Raw genomic sequence first — 18,683 nt, 5'->3', positions numbered from 1 at the left:
AAGATTCAGGAGATTTGGATGATGGGGGTTAAAACCTCACGTGAAGCTCACCAGAGACTGTACTTCCTCCAACACATGAAAGAAAGGAAGTAGAGAAGTATTTTTTGCAGAGCCAACCTTTTATCTGTGCTCTGCATGAACCCACAGGACAGGTCAGCTCTTATTTTTCTGGTTCTCGGGGGGAAAAGTTAGTACCTGTTTTTGTCTTTCGAGGGAGCCAGTGAGCTCTTCAAACAACACTGTTCAGCTGGACTGAAGGTGCACCCCACATTTGTTTCAAATGTAGTACTATTTTTTCCATTCATCGATGATCATCAGCTGAGCAATTTGAGTGAAACGTTGAATTTTTGAAAAATGTCCACGAATCTCTGACATCTCAGTATTTGGTATGTTACTTTAATGACAGCATGTACTTACGCCTGCATGGACTCCACAAGTTAAACCTGATGGCTCCTTAAGACTTCCTTCAATCTTAAACTTGGATTCATCAGTAAAAAGGACTCGTTTCTGGTCATCCACTGTGAAATTCTGGCTTACTAATCTTAGCCCACCTCAAGTGTTTGGCCTTAATATTCCTGTCCTGAGATGTGGTCTAGGAACCTCTGAGACTACAACACACCTTACTTTTCAGTTCTTTTGCTTTTTGGAGTCTCGTGTTGTTTAAGTAGCAAATTCTGTTTCTGTGATGAAGCTTAACATATTTCACTTAGAATAACAGTTTGACTTCTGACACTTTCATTTACTTTCTGAATCCTCAAACATTCTTATTATCTCCAGGTTTACATGAGATTTTCATCGTGGTCTCAGACTTTTCCACTGTTTATTTACATGTAGTTATAGACTGTATACTATGGGTTGACTCATTATTGGATCTGATATTCAGAAACATGCTGATTGCGGATAAAATAAATTAGACATTGCTCTGGTGCAACACGACATTTGCAAAGTAACCAGCAACTTAAGTCAACACATACAATACAATACAAAGTGCAATGTTTGCTTCCAAAATGTCATGGAGTTAAGTTTAAAGAAGCATAAAATGGAAATACTAAGTACAAGTATCTCACAATGATGCTCATATACAGTGCTTTAGTAAATGTACTTAGCTACATTCCATCACTGAGTAGCTGTAGTGATGTTTCTTCAGGTCTGAGAAAATAACCTGTGATGTCATCAGGGTTATCTCAGCTTGTTATTAGTATTTTATCATGTGCTTTAAACTGGGTTCACAAAGTTTGCAAGTCATGGGGGTTTTACCAGGCAGAGAGGGTCTAAAATGCATTCTTGAGTTGCATTAAGGGAAATGCTGTGTTTTTGGATCTTGATTTACACTATGTTTATGTCATACTGAAGTAACTGTAATTATTAGAAGTTCCCAACTTCTAAATAGTGTTCATGTCAACATTCAAGTCATCCAGTTGAAACTCAGAGATAATGGGACTCATGTGCTACATTGTGGTTGCACAGTGCTTGTTAACCTCACACAGTTAAGTTGTTCAGTGACATGAACAGTTTCAAGTTAGAATAAAGTGAATCTTTCCAAAATAATGACCACAGAGTAAGTTAGGATATCTAACTGGATATCTCTGCTGCTTTGAGATACCTCAACAATGATCGGATGCACACTGTGAGGATCCTCTGACTTTTCCTCCAGCTCCGTCACCAGATTAAAACATCTTATACATGCTAAACTAATGGACTTCCAATCAGCTCCAGCTGTATTTTTGTTTAGTGCTAAACAGGCTAACCTAATACGTTAAAGATAATACATTCTAAACATCAGCATTGTCATTGTGGCATTGTTACGGACTCCACCATGAGTCTTACAGGAAGTCTAGTGGGATGCATAACAAGGCGTCATTGAGAAGATGTTAGCATCCTGATTTTAGCATTTAGCACAAAGGACTGTGGTGCCTGAACTGTCTGTGAGACCTCGTGGTCCTGTTCACTGGAAACATGCCAATGAACTGTCTGAACCTCTGTATTTTTCAGGCCTGACTGGTCACTGTGTTACTGTGAGGTGTGTCTGATGGGCTTGATGCAGGGTTTGTCCTTTTCTATTGTTTTGGTGTCTTTTTCCTTTTCCTTTGGTGTCTTTGTTGTATTTGTCACTTTATTATATTATTCTGTTTGCTGTAACTGTTGCTGTATGTAATCCAACCTTTGGATGTCTGGGCCAATTTCGCCCCCTTTGTTCAGCACTTACAATAGTAAAAGTGGCCATCTTTCTACAGGCCATATCCTAAATTGCCAAATGTCACACGTTGTTTATAGATGAGGGGTGATTGATAAGTTTGTGGCTCATGGTAGAAGGAGATTCATTTAACAGCCTCTTTCCATGCAGGTGCAGTTCAACTCTTTGAGAACAGAAAGTTCAAAGTTAATAACTTTTGTGGTATTTCTGTTTGGGATAATTTCGGAGCTTGGTGGTTCCCATTTTGACAGTGATGACGACATTATTGCTGTTGTGACCCGTGTCCTGGAGGCCCAAGTTGCCAGCTGAAACCGACTTCTACCTCAGGGAACAAAGTTATCAATCACCCCTCACAAAACAGGCAACACATCGATACAGCTACTAAACATGTGCAGATAATATACAACCTGGTGTCAACATGCCTAACATGGAGCAGAACTCACTTGTAATGCACCTACCTGTGCTGAAATGTGTTATAAATAATACTGCCTAACCTAATAACATCACAGCAGCATTCTGTGTTGCGTGTCGGTGTATCTAGCCTCAACCTTCATCACCGACCAACTGGGCTTTAAACCAGGCTGACGAGCTGCTGATGCGTCTTTCCTCCTGCTCAAGGTATCTGGCAGCATCAGTGAGGACGGATAAAGAGCTGCTCACTCTGACTACAGTAATAACATTACAGAGGCTCATTATAACACTCAGGGAAAACACCAGAGTAATCACTTTTAAAGTTTTATTCATTACGCTGCAGTTTGACTACAGCATAAGTACAAGCATAAAATCTTTGACTACAACAGCACTTAGAGCAACATTTTTTGATTTTTTTCTTCTTTTCTGTAAAAGTATTGCAATAACAGACCTTAGGCCTAAAACCTATTACATCACAATTGCTTAAATAAAAAGAGGCAAAAATACACAACAATTTTACCTCCGTGTCTGGATATATGTATACTGTACTGACTACAGTCATATATATATCAAGACTTGAGCACAGAGGGGGGAAGGGGGGAACGAGAAGGATTCATTTTGTAAATAAAGCAAACCAATGTTACAAAACCCATGATGGAAGCAGTCCTATGGTAACTGTCAAGACAGAGAGAATACCAAACTGTTGAGACGTTATCATTGTTATTATTATCATCATTATTATTATTAAAATCTGGAACGATAAAAACAGCTACTTGTTGTCAGCAGTTGAGTACAGACTTCTGGAAAGAGGGAGCGCGCTGCAGGGGGCAGAAATCAAATAAAAATCAGTCTGAGCCCAAGTTAGTTCTTCAAGCTAGTGCAGGAAACGAAAAAAAAAAAAGGTGTATTAAGAAGGAGAGCCGAGCGGCGCTCCAGTCAAAGTTACAATAGAGACTTTTTCCAAATTAAAACTACACAACTGCCACTTATTTGGTGCTTTGAAGAGAAAATGGCGTGTTGCTATGTACATCGTCTATAGATAAGAATGAACATGCTCTGCGGTTATTGTACAGTGTTACGAGTTATCTTTCAGTACATACTGTAAATAAATGACTGCAGATTAAACATGACTTTTGTTGCAATATACTGTGCCACATGTTACACTGTAATGTCAAAAATAAATCATGATAACAAAAGAGAGAAACGTTAAATGACAGTTTTAACGGCATTTTTCACTCGTTTCACGCTGGTGCAACTTTCCAATCTTGACCAACAAAAAGGGAATGAGCATTTTTTCCTTGAATGTTTTACAGTTAATGTGATCATATAGTCAAATGATCCTCCTGCAATGGAGTTGAAATGCTTTAACCAGAGCCCCAGCAGTGCTGAGTGTGCTCCACAGATTTATACTTTGGCAGATATACAAAATTACAGCTGAAATGAACTAAAATATTATTAAGATCTATGAATACAGAAACATATTGTTCCTTATTTGGAAGTGCTGACGGCTCTCGTGTGCAGTGGTCATGTGACAGGTCTCCCAAACTAGACAGCTCCGGCTTTTTTTTTTCTCCAACAATTTACAGAGCAAGTTTATTTTCAGCCGGGGCTCGGCTGAAGTCGTGGCGTTCACACAAACTGATGTCTTCTTTAAAAATCTGTGTAATAGAACTTTACATTAGCTTGTTGATTGTGGTGAAAATAAAAACCACCAGCCGGTACCCAAATGATAGCAGTGTGTGAAAGCTTGGTTTATGATGATCCAATAAACAAGTGAATAATATCCTTTCTCAACACTTTCCTTAATCCAGAGGTTATCTCATCCTTATCATAACTATTATTTATAGCAAAATATTATAAGTAGTAATTTGTATTTGTGTTGCAAAACCATATTCTAAGCATACTTTGCAAACCATGTTTTCTCATAAAAAAAGACAAAGCACATTTTTAACTGTAGGCATTTACAAATTTGATGCTGCCTTCTTAAAATTCTTATATTGTCTATACATTATATTACATTATTCACAACATTTTTTTGTGGTTTCTACCCATTGGGTAGGATATGTGCATAATATATTCAAGTTATATACAGCACCTTACAAACAAACATAAAGAAAGACAGACTACTGAAAAAAGCACCGTTGGAAGTGAGGCACAACGAAGGTGGGAGCTTTTTGAGTGCAAGTGGGTTCCTATGTCTGCTCCACACGCTGGTCAAATTGCTGGTTGAGATGGCTACGGGTGCTTCGCCGGGAGAGACTGCTTCTGTCTGGCAGAATGGAAGACGGAACGCTCACAAACAATGCCCCTGCACCGGTCGTGACCGGACCTCAGGAGCGAAAAAAAACGGTCAAGGTTGAGCTGCAGTTTGGAGAGGCAGCAGGTGTTTTGCTACACCAAATGTATAAATTTCACGTGGATCTTGAATCAAATTTTTTATCCACGCTCGGATTAGATACAGTCACCACTGTAACACCTGTCCCAACTTTACAAAAAGACAGAACTGATCTTTTCTGGCAAACTTTTCTCACATATTTCTGTTCCATTCTGTCAGACAGGCGGGCGGGTCCCAGATGAGGCCCCTGTAAGGATTCCAAGCAGCAGTTTGACTGAGGTGTGGTCTGCTCAAACATGAACATTAGGCACCTTATTTACTCACATAATAGTAACATGCAAACCTCCTTGTAGAAAACATAAAATTCATCTTTATATCCTCAATTTACAAGCTATGACTGCGCAGACAGAGCAAGGCAAGAAAAAAGAAAAACAAAAAGAAGGAAGAAAAGGAGGAAAGAGAAGCGGGTTTTGAAGCAGGTCTGTGCAGCCACAGGCAGAAGTGTTGGGACAATGGACTCACTGGGTTTCTGCGTAACAAAATGTCTTTATATGCAGTCTTGCAGGAAAGAAGACCACGCTTTGTCTCAACACTTGTGCTTTTGACTGCAGAGGGTCAGATTTCTCTCCTTCTAGTTGTGCATGAGCTGAGGGGACAGTTTGGGGGTGGGGGGCTGGGCTTTTTGTGGGGCATGAGAAGCAGCAGTAGCAACAATAGTAGCAGCAGCAGCAACAGCAATAGCAGCAGCGATGTAGTAACACACACATACACAACTGTAGAGCCAGATGGACACACTGGGACACATGCATACATTCAAACACACTGATGCTAACAGAAAGCAGAAGGCTTCACCTCCACCTTCGTGACATCTGAACGCTGTGAAATCAAAAGGTGAGCTCTACATGCACAAGGAGGGGAATGAAATTCTCCTTCGTCTCCAGGAGTAAGTCCAGGTTCCAAGTTTAACGTTTCAACTGGAATCCAGCTCAGCATAAGGCTGCAAATTCACTTCACACTCTGGCTGCATCTAGTAGTGATCAGTAGATAACCGAATGTTTTTAAGTGTAAGGGACTTCAGCGATTCAAACCATTTAATTAGAGCATAAAAGATACATGTGTCTCAATTTCATAGCTGTTTGAGGAGATGTTTTGAGTACTTCTTAAAAATAAAACTCACTATTTTGTGAGATGAAAGTTCTTGACATTGAAAACTAGAAAAGACAAAACAAATTACGTTTAAGTCCTCAAACAGAAAGCAAATTTGTTTTCCAAAGATTTAGCACTTTATATTTTATTTGCTCAGTTCTACCTCGAGCTGTCTCACCACCATCCATCCATTTATCTTATATTTTCAGCTTCCCTATGTCCTGTGTGCACGGCATGGAGAGCCAAAGTCCCGCCCCTTTTGATGTGCCCTATGAGACCTTATTTCAGAAAAAACTTGTACTACGGTCAGAGACGAGATACAAAATCTCATTTGATCTTGATTAAACTGTGCCATGAACATGATGTTTGACAAGCTAAAAGATCATTTTGCAAGTCAGAAAAGTCACAGTTTGTCATAAAGATGATAAATACCATTTAGTTTTATGCAACATAGCTTGGTGAACTACACTGTCCGCTTAATATACATCAACATGTAACACCAACATGGCCGTCGCCTCGCCACAGAGAAAGTATTAAAAAAGGTGAAAATCACCATAAATCTGGCCATAATTGGCCGAAACTGCAGTCATGTAAAAGGAGAGTTAGTCAGTTGTGTGAGCTGGCTGATATATGGGGCCAGCTCTACAAAGTTTCAGTCGTGGGTTTTGAGAGTGACTGTTGGGAGTATACTCTTTCTAATTATGTATTTTCAGTCTTATACTTCAACAGTTTTCAGACAAACTGCATCTTTCTGCATCTCATCTTTGAAATGAACAAACATCATATGTGTAATTCACAATTCAAATGGGGTCAAAAATGTATTTTGTATATGTATGCGTCTCTCGCTCTTCACTACCGTACAGAGTTTTTTCTGACATATGGTGGTCCATCAGAAGGGGAGGGACTTCGCCTCTCTCACAACACTTTTTCAGTGCGCACACACAACATACTCAAAACCTGCTGAGCATCAGTGAGCAGTATGAAACTGGGACATAGTGTGTGAATCTGCTGTATCACGATTATCAAGAAAGGTGGAGTTTTCCTTGTGCAACTTTAATGGAACCTGTGGGGCGGGACTGTAGCATGCACTTTCCTTGAGCTTCTTCACCGTGATAATAAGCATCTCTAGCTTTTATGAAAGCTTCATTGATGATGTGCTAATAAAGACAGTGCCAAATAATATGTCCTTGAATCTCTAAGTTCAGACAAAGCAGTTGGTTAATAAATCATTCAGACAAACACAGACATGCAGACACACACACAATGGAGCATTAAGTACTTTCTGTGTTGTTAAAAGGTCTAACCAACACAAACACACACACGCAGGGAGGAGAGGACTGCACTAGCACACTGCCAAACAAGGGCTCCACTCCAGTCTCCACTTTAAAGGGCTTGGCGGACTCTGCATCATTTGAACACACTTTTTCTGCACGCAGATGGAAGGAGGGATGATGTACAGTGTTTACCAGAAACATTGTTAAAAAGCTGGGTTAGGGTCGGGGTGGGGGGCACTGGTGTTGAATGCAAACAAGATAGAGAGACAGAGAAAGCGCAAGAGCAGAGGAGAAGGCAACGATGAGCAGAGAAAAAGGCTTGATTTTTCAAAAAGGTTTTCTTTTACAAAAAGGACCCTCCCATAGCCCTTTGACTTCGACCACAGACAGTTCTCATTTAAAACCTGATCGCTGTGCTGGCGGATGCAGACAGGAATCTTCACTTTGTGTTGTCTTGTTGTATTTTTTTTGTGTTTTTTTGTGGCTTTAGAGACATGAAGATGTAGAGCCGAGCCTTCTTTTTTTTGTTTTGTGTTTTCGTTGTCATGGCGGCGGGGGTTCGTGTTCAGTGTGGCTGTTGGCAGAATGCACTGTGCATGTCGAGATGAGTGGTAAGAGGAGGGAGGGGGGACACGCAGGAAACAGGAAAGAGGAAGTGTCAGTTACTCAGAGGTCGGGACAGAGGTGAAAAGTGAAGTATCTGCTGTGACCAGGCTGATGGATGGACTGTTCGATATGTTTTTTTTTAATGGAGCTGTGTTATTCTTGGTTAACTTGATATCCAACCAGCTGGCCAGATTTCCCAGAAAATGTTCAAATGGAGCATGTTGGATCTTGCCAAGCAGCTCTCATCTTTCTACAAGTTTAGGAACAGCTCTGGTTTGGGAGAGCCATCTTCAAATCTTGTAACAAACAAACCAGAGGAAGTAAGACATGTTTCGTCCACCCAGCGGCCGGTCATGAGGCTGATATCTTCCCCACTGAAGTGTACACAAACGTAGGCAAGGTTACTCTCTTACTAAGTCTCACTGTGCCTGTGGTGTAAGCAGACAGATGTCGTAGGCTGGGTACGAGTATTTCTTGTGGTTCTCAAAAAAAGGAGGGACATAAGCTTATAATACTTGTTTTTTTTTTTTGCTCCCAACTGTTAGAACAACTTTGGAGCCAAAGTTCAGTCAGTCAGTCCATTCATGAAAAGGAAGAAAAAAAAGAAAGAAAAACAAACACATCATCATAATTATTATCATCACATAGCATAATCCCTCTTTTCTTTTACAACAAAAAGATAGTGCAACTTTTAGATAACTTTTCTTTTTTGTGTTTGTTTTTTGTGAATGTTAGTACAAGTCATTCCCCCCCTTTGCTTTGCTTCCTCGTGAACCTTGGCACTAAGATTTGGGTTTGTGAGTATCTTGTTTTGTTGTGTTCTCTGTAAGTCTTTGATTCTCAGGTCTCTCTTTGTGCACAGATCCTGGTCCGAAAAAAAAAAGAAAAACATTATCCTTAGTTCCCAGGGACAGAGCCGTCGCCCAAGGGGACAAAAAAAGCAAATCGTTTCAATCTGTGCTAGCAGTGTGTTTCTTCCTCATGTAGAGGAAATAAAAACTCTCCACGCAGTGCATACATCCTGCCAGCAGTGCTAGCTGTTTAAATTTCTAACATCGCAAAGAAACTGAAATGAAATCAACTCTTGCTTCCTCTCTTTCCTTGTTTTGTTGTAGCTAAGGTTGATATTTATTTGTGCATGGGAGTGTGGAGAGAGGACATGAGAGACAGAGAGAGAGAGAGCGATTGAGTCCACTGCTTACAGGTGATTGGGGTTGAAGAGGAGAGACAGTTTTCAGTCCGGGGTGGGTGGCCCCACCTGCCCCCCTAACCTTTTCTTCACACCAGGTCCTCTGGCTGGCCGTCCTTGGCCTTGGCAGGTACTATTGTGCTTTCTGATTGGCTCTGCTGCTGGATCGTCCTGCTCCCCGGCCCCCCTACCCTCTGGTTATTGCTGTGCTGGTGTAGAAAGAATGCTGAGCCGGGGTAGTGACCCATCACCTCGCTGTACGCTGGCGGGGGGCCCTCCATGCGCCCGTGGCTGCTGGAGTTGGCTGCACTGATGCCCGAGTTACTGCTCGGCGGCCTTGGGCCGCCTCCTCCCATTCCACCCCCTACCACCCCCACCCCTCCCAGGCTCCCACCTCCTCCCATGTCAATCAAGTCACTGTCGTAAATGGTCCGGTTGGGTGGCGCCCTCACCGACTCGCGGTTGAGCTCCATCTGCTGTTCGGGGTCGCGGAGCTGCAGGGTGCAGGGCCCCTGGTATGGCGGGGGCTCCTCACCGTCCGACAGCGAGATGGTGGGTGGCAGGTCGATCTGATGCTGCAGGTAGGGGTAGGTGGGCTGGAAGCGGCTGAAGCGGTCACGCTGCATGAAGGAGGGAGCGGTGAAGCGATCCCTTGCCTGGGGAGCATATAATACCTGAGAGGAAGACAGAGACAGAAGGAGGAGAGGAAGAAGAAGAAGGCAGGGAAAAGAAGACGAGTGAGGGAATGAAGAAGAGGATGAAGGAAGGAGGCAACACAAGGTAGGAAGTAGGGGAAGAAGGACAGAAAAAAAGAAGAATATAGAATGTCAGTACAGTTATGACAGCTAACTAGCATCGACAGGCAACACAGTTTAAGCAATATTTTTCTATATTTTTACAATATGGTAAATGTATAGATACAAAACAAGCTAATGTTAAGTGCAGTGCACTGTGTCCCACTGTAATGTATTACATTTGAAAAAAGAAGAATTTAGTAAAATGGAAAACACAACATGAAGAAGTGACAAGTGACAAATCAATGAAAATGTTAATCCACCGACCACTCAGAGTACTCAACAACACATTCAACATTCACCCGTTAACACTCACACACTTATGGCAATGGCATCAGGAGCAATGTTGAAGTTCAGAATCTTGCCCTGGGGCACTTTGAATATGCCTGGGGAAGCTAGGGATTGAACCAGTGACCTTCTGATTAGTGGACGACCCACTCTACCTTTGCATTAGCTTGCCTTTACATGCAACCCTCGACCCAGGTTGTATATGCCTGTGAGCAATTCAACGCAAGAGTGATACTGTATTTGCTTCTCAGATAGTTTGATCTAAAAAGAGTCCTGAACAGGTAAAATTAACTGTTATTTGGAAAAAAAAAAAAAAATGTTATATTAAAAAACTAGTAGATATGTTTTTCTTCTTTTTTATCTTAATTATGACCCCTCAAAATTAACTTGTGACCCCCTGGGTCAGGTCACGATACCAGAATTTTAAACTTCGATGCAGTGCTAGTATAAACAAAAAGTACCTCTTTCGATACCACGGAAAAAAGGTCCTGGGCAGAGAATGTAGAGTAATTTTTGTATTTATTTGTCTTTAATTAACAACTTGCACACAGTGCTGGTGCAGAAAAAGTAACTTAACACATGGCAACAAGTTTGTAATGTTGTTATCTGTGGGTTGGCCTTTGGTTGGAAATCTGATCGTAGATCAGTTTTTTATACAGCTTTGGTACTTTTGACACTATCAAATGCAACATACACTTTTGAACACATGGTATCGAAAAAGTATCAGTAACACAGTATTGATACTCACCTACCTCAGTAGGTTCAACTAGAGAGGTATGGGCACGCTCTACAGTTCAAATATGCAGGAGCCTGAAAAACTTCTACAGCATATATGCCCAGTAAGCCACCATCACTGGGATGAATGGGGCAATATCTTCAAACACAGTATCTCAAGTTGCCCATTACATCAATGGTGTTGACCCCGCATTAAACTGCATCTCAAAACCAGCCCTAATGACATTTGTTACAGTGGGATTATTTTTAACTGTTAAGAAAATACATTTCCCTGCAAGTATACGTGAATTCAACGTAAACACTATACTCAATAAATGTTGATGAAGGTTCTCAGTCATCCAGGTCATGGTAATTCTAAGTGCTATATCGTAGGCAACTGGACGTTTCAGTTTCTTGAAGACATTTCACCTCTCATCAAAGAGAGTCTTCAGTTCTAACTAACTGGAATAAACAATCCAATTAATGATGATCGTGTTGCAGCAACAGCACCCATCAATGTATCACCAATTAGTTATTAAAGACACAACATTGTAATTGGAGTAATGTGGAGAAAAGATCCAAAGTGCCTTCTCCATCTTCTGACATGTCGCAGCATCTTCAGCTTTTGTCAGACATCTTCACCTCAATTAGCTCTTCAGGCTGTGTCTGCATGGTCCATTTCTTAATTTCTCACATTTCTGTCCAATTCAACACATTTCTACTGTGTCGAGTCATTATCAGAGGGAACCCATTTCAATTAGTGACTGTGGCTTTAAAGGTCAACCCCCACTGACAAGGCAGTCTGGATGGAGAGAACAAGAGACTGGGAAAAAACAGGGGGGGGATAGAGGATCAGGGCGATTGAAATGGAGAGACAGAGAGAGAAACAGTGGAACAGAAAGGATTAAAAAGAAAGGCTACTGAGATAAGGAGGGAATACAGAAAGCAGAGAGGAAGAAAGAGCCATGGAGATAAAGAGGAAAGGAGAGCTAAAACGATAAAGGCAGAAAGAAACAGAAGAGAGAGAAAAAAAGAAAAAGTAAGAACCAGACAGATAGACAGATAGACAGAGAGAGAGGGAGGGAGGGAGGGAGGGAGAGAGAGAAAGGTGTATAGCTGATAGAGAGAGCAGAGCGCAGCAGAGCAGGGAAGCTCTCAGACGGCTGTCTAGACAGTGTCAGGGGAGGTGTTGCTGATTAATGACGCACCAAAAACCAACCCCCCCACACTGACACACACACACACACACACACACACACACACACACACACACACACACACACACACACACACACACACACACACACACACACACACACACACACACACACACACACACACACACCCCTTCCCCGCATCTATCAGCCACCCACACTCATTGGCTGCGTCTTCCTCCGTGTTTGTCTCCCGACGGCCTTTCCCTTTTTTTCCAGGTCTCTCTGGGTGCTGTAACGTTGACACTGTTTTTACCTCCCTGCATCCTCCAGCACCCTCTCTTCTTCTCTGACTCCCTTCAACTGCCTGCTACTCTTATCACTCTATCCACCTTACATGCCTGTTTCTCAATCTACTTATATTTTACTTTTATTTCTACAAGTCTTTTAGCTGGCAGGGTGGTCCAAATCAAAGCAAGTCTGGTGTGTTTGTTTTGGTGCAAACTCACCATTTTGCCAATGCAAAATTTAGCTTTGATTGCCAAAGTGTGCACAGACTGACCAGCTAAACTTCTCACACAACTTTGAAATACTATTGTCTGCAAGTTATTAATTATATCACGCGTTCGGTTGTGTTTTTTTTGAGTGTTCTCTGAACTCTGTTTCTAGTTTTGCCAGTGCTTCTCCTCCCACCGTGACTTGAAAGCTCCTCCATCTGGCATGGACACCATTAAGCAAACAGATCACCAGACACAGTGAATATACTGGCATTTTTTTCGGCTCTGTTTTAATGAGTCTTTGAGAAGATGCCAAATTTTATTTTGTTTGGAGTATAGTGCCAGACTTGCAAGCTTCAATTCCTGAATGATCAAATATTTACAAGCAAGCGAAATGCAAATGTCAGGATCTTTGTGCCGTGACGGTATTCCTGTAACCACAGAAGAATAATACAAGGGCAAGTACCTGGAAAATAATTTGCCTGAGACACAAAGAGTACCACGGCAAGCAGATTAGACAAAAGAGATCAATGAGTGGGTTCAGGCCTTTTTTCTCTCACTTTAATTCATTTTAGTTGCCATTTTTATAGCCTATACTTTTCCTCTACACTGGCTCAAACACTGTTAAATGTTCCACTTAGAGCAAGTTATCATCTATACGTCTTTTGTATGGTAATATTTCTTTTTCCCACACAGAAACAAGGCCATAGAAATGTAGCAATTCTGCTGGCCGCTTTACAGTACAGACGCAGCAGGTTTTATGGCACAAAACAGGAAGAGGGACTTCCATTTCGGGCACATATGGTCCTCAGGATTTCTTGCAATGGCAAAACCTGACAAGTTGAACTGATGAAGGGAAAAATATCGGATTTGGTATGAGGTAATGGTAACACTGGGGTTGTGACAAATGCGAGGGTTGTGACAAATGAGAGTCATGCTAACACCATTAGCATAAAACAGACTACCAAAAGTCTTGTCTATACTATCATTTGTTTATGCTAATTATCCCAAGACTACACAATTATTTAACAGTGATTTATTAAAAGCGGTTAATGTTAAATACAAGATCTTTTAAAGATTGTTAATCACATGATGGACTTTAGTGTGAATCACATTGGTGGTGATGCCTGCCTGAGCGAGAAGCTCCAGTTAGCATTGTTAAACTTTTCCTGCTTTTGTAGTCAGCAACAGTCAGACACTTTGCAGTTAGAAATGGGGATGCATGATATGGATTTCAGCCGATACGATAAGCAATAATTACCTGCTTGTCATGGCTGATACCAATAAATTAACCGATCATTTCATATTTTTATATTTAAAAAAGAGGTCCATAACCTGTATTTTGTTTGCGCCTGAGGGTAAGAAAGGCTAGGTGTTAGTGCTAATAATATGTGTTGTGTCGTAGACTTTTCCCCTCCTCTCTGAACCCTTGCAGAACATGTATAACAAATTGCAATCGTATTGTTTACTTCTGGCTCCCTAAATGTATCCAGCCTGGATTAAAGATGCTGAAAAGAAATTGGTTGAAAGAAATTCGTCTTTCCTGATATTATGGAGTCTGAAGTTGAGAAAATGGTGGAGTGACTATAGGACGCTGACAAGAAGACGAAGGCATCCCTGGAGGCTAACCCAGCAACCTTTGCCAAAAACAAAAAGATGCTGTAAATATCTCAATATATCTAGATACATATTTTTAACAGTTCAGGGTCCTCAGAGTCTGCATGATTTTAAATATCAAGCCTAGCCATAGCTCTGCCTTCTTTCAGTGAACAGGCTTGGTTTAATAGGGATTAGTGTGGTGGTGGTCTTACCTCCGAGGCACCTTGTCGAGAGCCGCTGTCTGAAGGCCACAGGCACCCATCCTACATATCAGAATAGACACAACAAAAACAAGAAAGATGTTCTTAAAAGTGCTTGTAAGCAAGTTTATGTTTGCTTTAGCTTTAGTGTGGTTTTCCCATATACATGTTACTAACAAGCATTAGTTACTGTATCTGTATCTGTTTATAATGTTGACAAAGAAATGATCAACTCTTTAACAGTTAACATGTTTTTGACAATGTGTTAAATCCATGTTAGATTTCTGCCTGATAAAGCTTTTGGAAATCAACAATCATTAATGCTTTGTTGTTTGTTTTGTCTGGGATAGTTTTTGAAGTGAGACCATTAAGCAGACGATGAAAAAAAACTTCCTTAACAAAAAAGGATAAAAGGAGTAAAAAAACATCCAAACAGTAACAACTGTAATGAGGACACAAAAGATGAAACAACAATGCTGAGAATTGCCTGATGGCTTCAAACCCAAAATCCTGCCCTGTTTGGAAGCGAGGACAACAAAAGGCAGACGGCTCCCATCTTAAAAAATAGGCAGGATGAAAGCGACAACAAAGAGACACAACTATCAAATAACTGCAGTTTCCCTTCGTCTATTTGACTTGAGGTTCTTTCCGAAGATGGCTCAGTCAACAGTATTTAGCGAGAAAAAGGAAACATAAAAAGGGGGACAAACATGCATAAATCCTGGTTGTTTATGTGTCTGTTTTGGGCAAATGCCATGGGCTATTCTTTCAGATTGCACTTTCTCTGCTACGTGGGTTTGTTGGCTTGTTGCTTTCTGATGTTGCATTTATGGCATTTTTTTTGCTTGTGTGTCTGCTCCGGTTTGCATAATATCTGTTTTGATTCGATGGTATGGGGCAGAGAGGGAGAGGAGAGATGAAAAAGATGAGATGAGAGGTTATTAGCTGAATTTAAATGATCTGTAATGGGACAACAGAGCTTATAAAAGCTTTTATCGGTTTGTCGGATACTGGTCTAGAAGCCGAATATATCAATGGACCAATAATTCTGCATCATGGATCATATTCAGTATCTGAGCATTTGTCAGTGGAGGCAATTTTGTAATATGCGTATATGCAAGTTTGCATTTGTGTGTGTGTGTGTGTGTGTGTGTGTGTGTGTTTATCCCACAGCGACGACATGTGAGTATGGGGGCAGAGCCGATGCTGTCTAGACAGCACTGTAGTGAATTAAACATCAAGGCCTGACAGAGTCTGGCTCTGAAGAAACCAATTCTGCAAGTTCACCTAACAGACTGGAGCAAAGCTGTTACCTCAGTGAAACTGGGACAGAGACTCCGACTGGGATAAAAGGATTCATTTAGCTCAGCGCAGCTTTACTGGGAACAAACTGGTAAGCTATGTTTGTCCTGCTTCAAAAATAAAGAAATGTACTTTCACAATGAGTACGCAGGGACACTCAGTGAGAACAGATGAACAGGCAGACAGCTTTTCACTCACTATCAGTTTAGATCAAAATGTTATTGGCATGGTTGCTGAAAGAACAGTCCTGCCAGAGCAGCCAAACACAACCCGATACAAACTGTATCTTTTTGTCTCAAGCACAAACACACACACGCACACACGCACACACATACACACACAGTGTTACAGACCTGCTGCAGGGCATGGTCGTGTCCACGGGCCTGGCTCTGCCTTGTTATGAAGGACCAAGTGGAGAGCTTGTAGTGGTTGAGCAGGCAGATGATCACCACCACCATCACTGTCATCACCACAATGATGATGACGATCTGAACAAACTCCAGTTCAGCTGCACAAACACACAAAAGGAGAGAAAGGGGGTTAGGATCAAACATTTACGAGAAATATATCAGGGCCAATCTACGAAGTAACTGGTACCTAAATGTATCAAATAAGTGTAGTGGAAAGGAAGCACGAAGTAGGAGAAAATTAAATTACTGTACTTGTACTTGGGTTCATTCCATCAGTGGTTGTTAAAAAGTTTGACACACAGATTTTAATTTTTACTGCAAATGAGTATCGGTCCCAAATATAGGTTTTCAGTCTCTTTGATTTTTAATAATCAGCATCGGCCATGAAGAAGGCATATCGGTTGACCCCTCCTGACTATCTTTGGGTTGTAGACAAAACAAGATATTTGAGGAGGTCATCTCGGTCTTCAGGAAACACTGATTTTCATTTTATGGACCAAAATACTAATCGCTTAATTGAGAAAGTAATCAACAGATAAATTCATTCAAACAAGACTGACAAGTTAATTTCTTACCTAAAACACAACTTCAGAAAGCCTAATCTGAGGCAAGCTGTATCGTATTAAAATTTGAGGAACAGAATAATCATGGTCATTATTGAAATCATAGTCATTTTTCTTTTCTGTCTTCATGTGAGCGTTGACATGCAGTGTATGAAGTCCACAGTAATCCTTACAACAAGAAGTCCTTGAAGTGTTCAGAAAGTTAAAATGTGAACATCTACAAATCCACGACAACTGGGCATCTGAGGTGTGGAAGACCTTGTCATATGATCAAAAGCTCCAGAAGTAATCTTTGGTGGACACTTTTTAATGAGCCACAGAGATTGAGCACGGTTCTGACTGACTGTTATAACGTGCATTAACCAGTAGGGGGTAGCACAGGTTAAACTCTATGCATAACTCTCACATAGACTATAGTGTATGTATGGTTCATACGTTTGACTCTGAGCCCGAGGATTGGACGCAGAAAAGCTTCAAATCACAGAAACGATGAGTGTCTGTCCCAGTGTACAGAGGTTTCTTTGTGGAGACGCTGAATAACTGCAGTGTCTCTGTCCTCAGTAAACAACAGTCAGTGACACACACACCAACACAGACACACCGGCATCAGAGCTGAACTGGGATGACCTCCCAGATCAGGGCACCACTGGGAGACACAATGATCGCTGCCGTACAGTCACATCTGCCTCGCATCTCTTGTTCATTGTTTCGTGCTTTTTTTCTTCTCTTCCCACTCTGTCACTTCGAACCCTTCCTGTGTCTCCACTCCCCCCAATCACTCTATCCATCTTTCCTCCAACCCAATCCCTCCCTAGTCCTTTCTCTCCCACAAGTCTCTTCTTGTATTCTCCCGGCTTTTCCTCCTTTATGTCTTTTAGCATCCCTCTCTCCCCCACCATTGACCTTTCTCTATGCTTTCTATTCTTCCTTGTCCCATACTTCCAGCATCTCTTCCTCTGTCCATCCCTCCTTCCCCTCTCTCCTCCTCTCGGCTGCCTCTCTCTACAGTCTGAGACTCTTTTGTTGTGCCTTGTCGGTTTGTTCTGAGCAGAAGTCTTGACCTTGTCTGGTCTTGGCAAACAGTCTGACCTCTGACTCACACTCTTACTCACTGCTAGACACTCACTCACTTTATGTATGTGTGTAGTTTCTGTGTGTGTTTATACTGTTTGTGTCCTTGTGTGTGCGTGCAGCTCTGGAAGAACAATGACACAATGTACACTCAGCTATTTGAGTTACAATGCCTCGATTATGGTGGACAGTTTCTCCACAAAGCTCTGTACAATTTTGTGTATTACCCACAATCCACCTGGGCAATTTTGACACAATACGGGTGAGATCAAGTAAAGAAAAGAAAACAGTATGTGAAATGCGAAAACAAGAAGAAACTGTCAGAGCTGAAATAATTTAATTCACAAAATAACATGTTTTTATATCAAAAGTGTGAAAATGTGCAAGAAACACACAAAACATGAACCAGCGCAGTCCAGTAAAACCCAACCTATCCCAGTCTTCCCAGCCTCAGGCCCTGGCTTATTTGTCTGCATTAGGGTGGGTTAGTGCCGAGCCTGAGCTGAAACGTAAACCCATCCAAACCTGCCTCTGCTCCACCACAGCAGCCACAGGGGAGGGGAAGGGGGAAGACGGCCAACAAGCACAAACCACATGGAAGGAGGAAAAAAAAGGAGGAATGAAACCGAAGCCAGTAAAACCAACCAACGGCAACCACCAAAAAGCCGAGGTATGAGGCGCCCAGCGCCAGACAACAGACAGGCTCGACAACTTTTGAAGGAAATTAATAACGTAACCGAAACAGAAACAACGCACTAAACTGCCTGTTACAACAATTTAACTCACATTCAATTCAGCATTATTATCTGAGGTGGGAACGATGGCCGAACCCAACACATTTCCCTCTCATTTGAAAGAGCTTTTAAGCCATTTGTCACAATACGAGTCATCAAATGTGGAACAGCTAGGACTGAGGGAACAAAGTGCTAAGCTGAA

General features: G+C 41.6%; 1 protein-coding gene across 3 annotated transcripts in view; it reads right to left on the bottom strand.

Moving 5' to 3' along the window:
- Window positions 1-2,916: 2,916 nt before the first annotated feature.
- Window positions 2,917-18,683, bottom strand: part of LOC311260582 (low-density lipoprotein receptor class A domain-containing protein 4-like) — a 284,242-nt gene continuing 268,475 nt past the window's right edge. For all 3 annotated transcript variants that reach the window (XM_084358599.1, XM_084358600.1, XM_084358601.1), the window contains 3 exons: window positions 16,057-16,211; window positions 14,414-14,464; window positions 2,917-9,829 (listed from right to left, as the gene is read on the bottom strand). In XM_084358599.1, the coding sequence (XP_084214725.1) occupies window positions 9,245-9,829; window positions 14,414-14,464; window positions 16,057-16,211 (791 nt within the window). In that variant the 3' untranslated portion in view covers window positions 2,917-9,244. The remainder of the gene's footprint in view (window positions 9,830-14,413; window positions 14,465-16,056; window positions 16,212-18,683) is intronic.

The sequence above is a fragment of the Pagrus pagrus genome, assembly GCF_965226575.1.
Source record: "Pagrus pagrus genome assembly, chromosome: 7".
Classification (NCBI taxonomy): Eukaryota; Metazoa; Chordata; class Actinopteri; order Spariformes; family Sparidae; genus Pagrus; species Pagrus pagrus.
The sequence above is the reverse complement of the archived record's forward strand: the minus strand, read 5'-3'. Positions and strand labels throughout refer to the sequence as shown.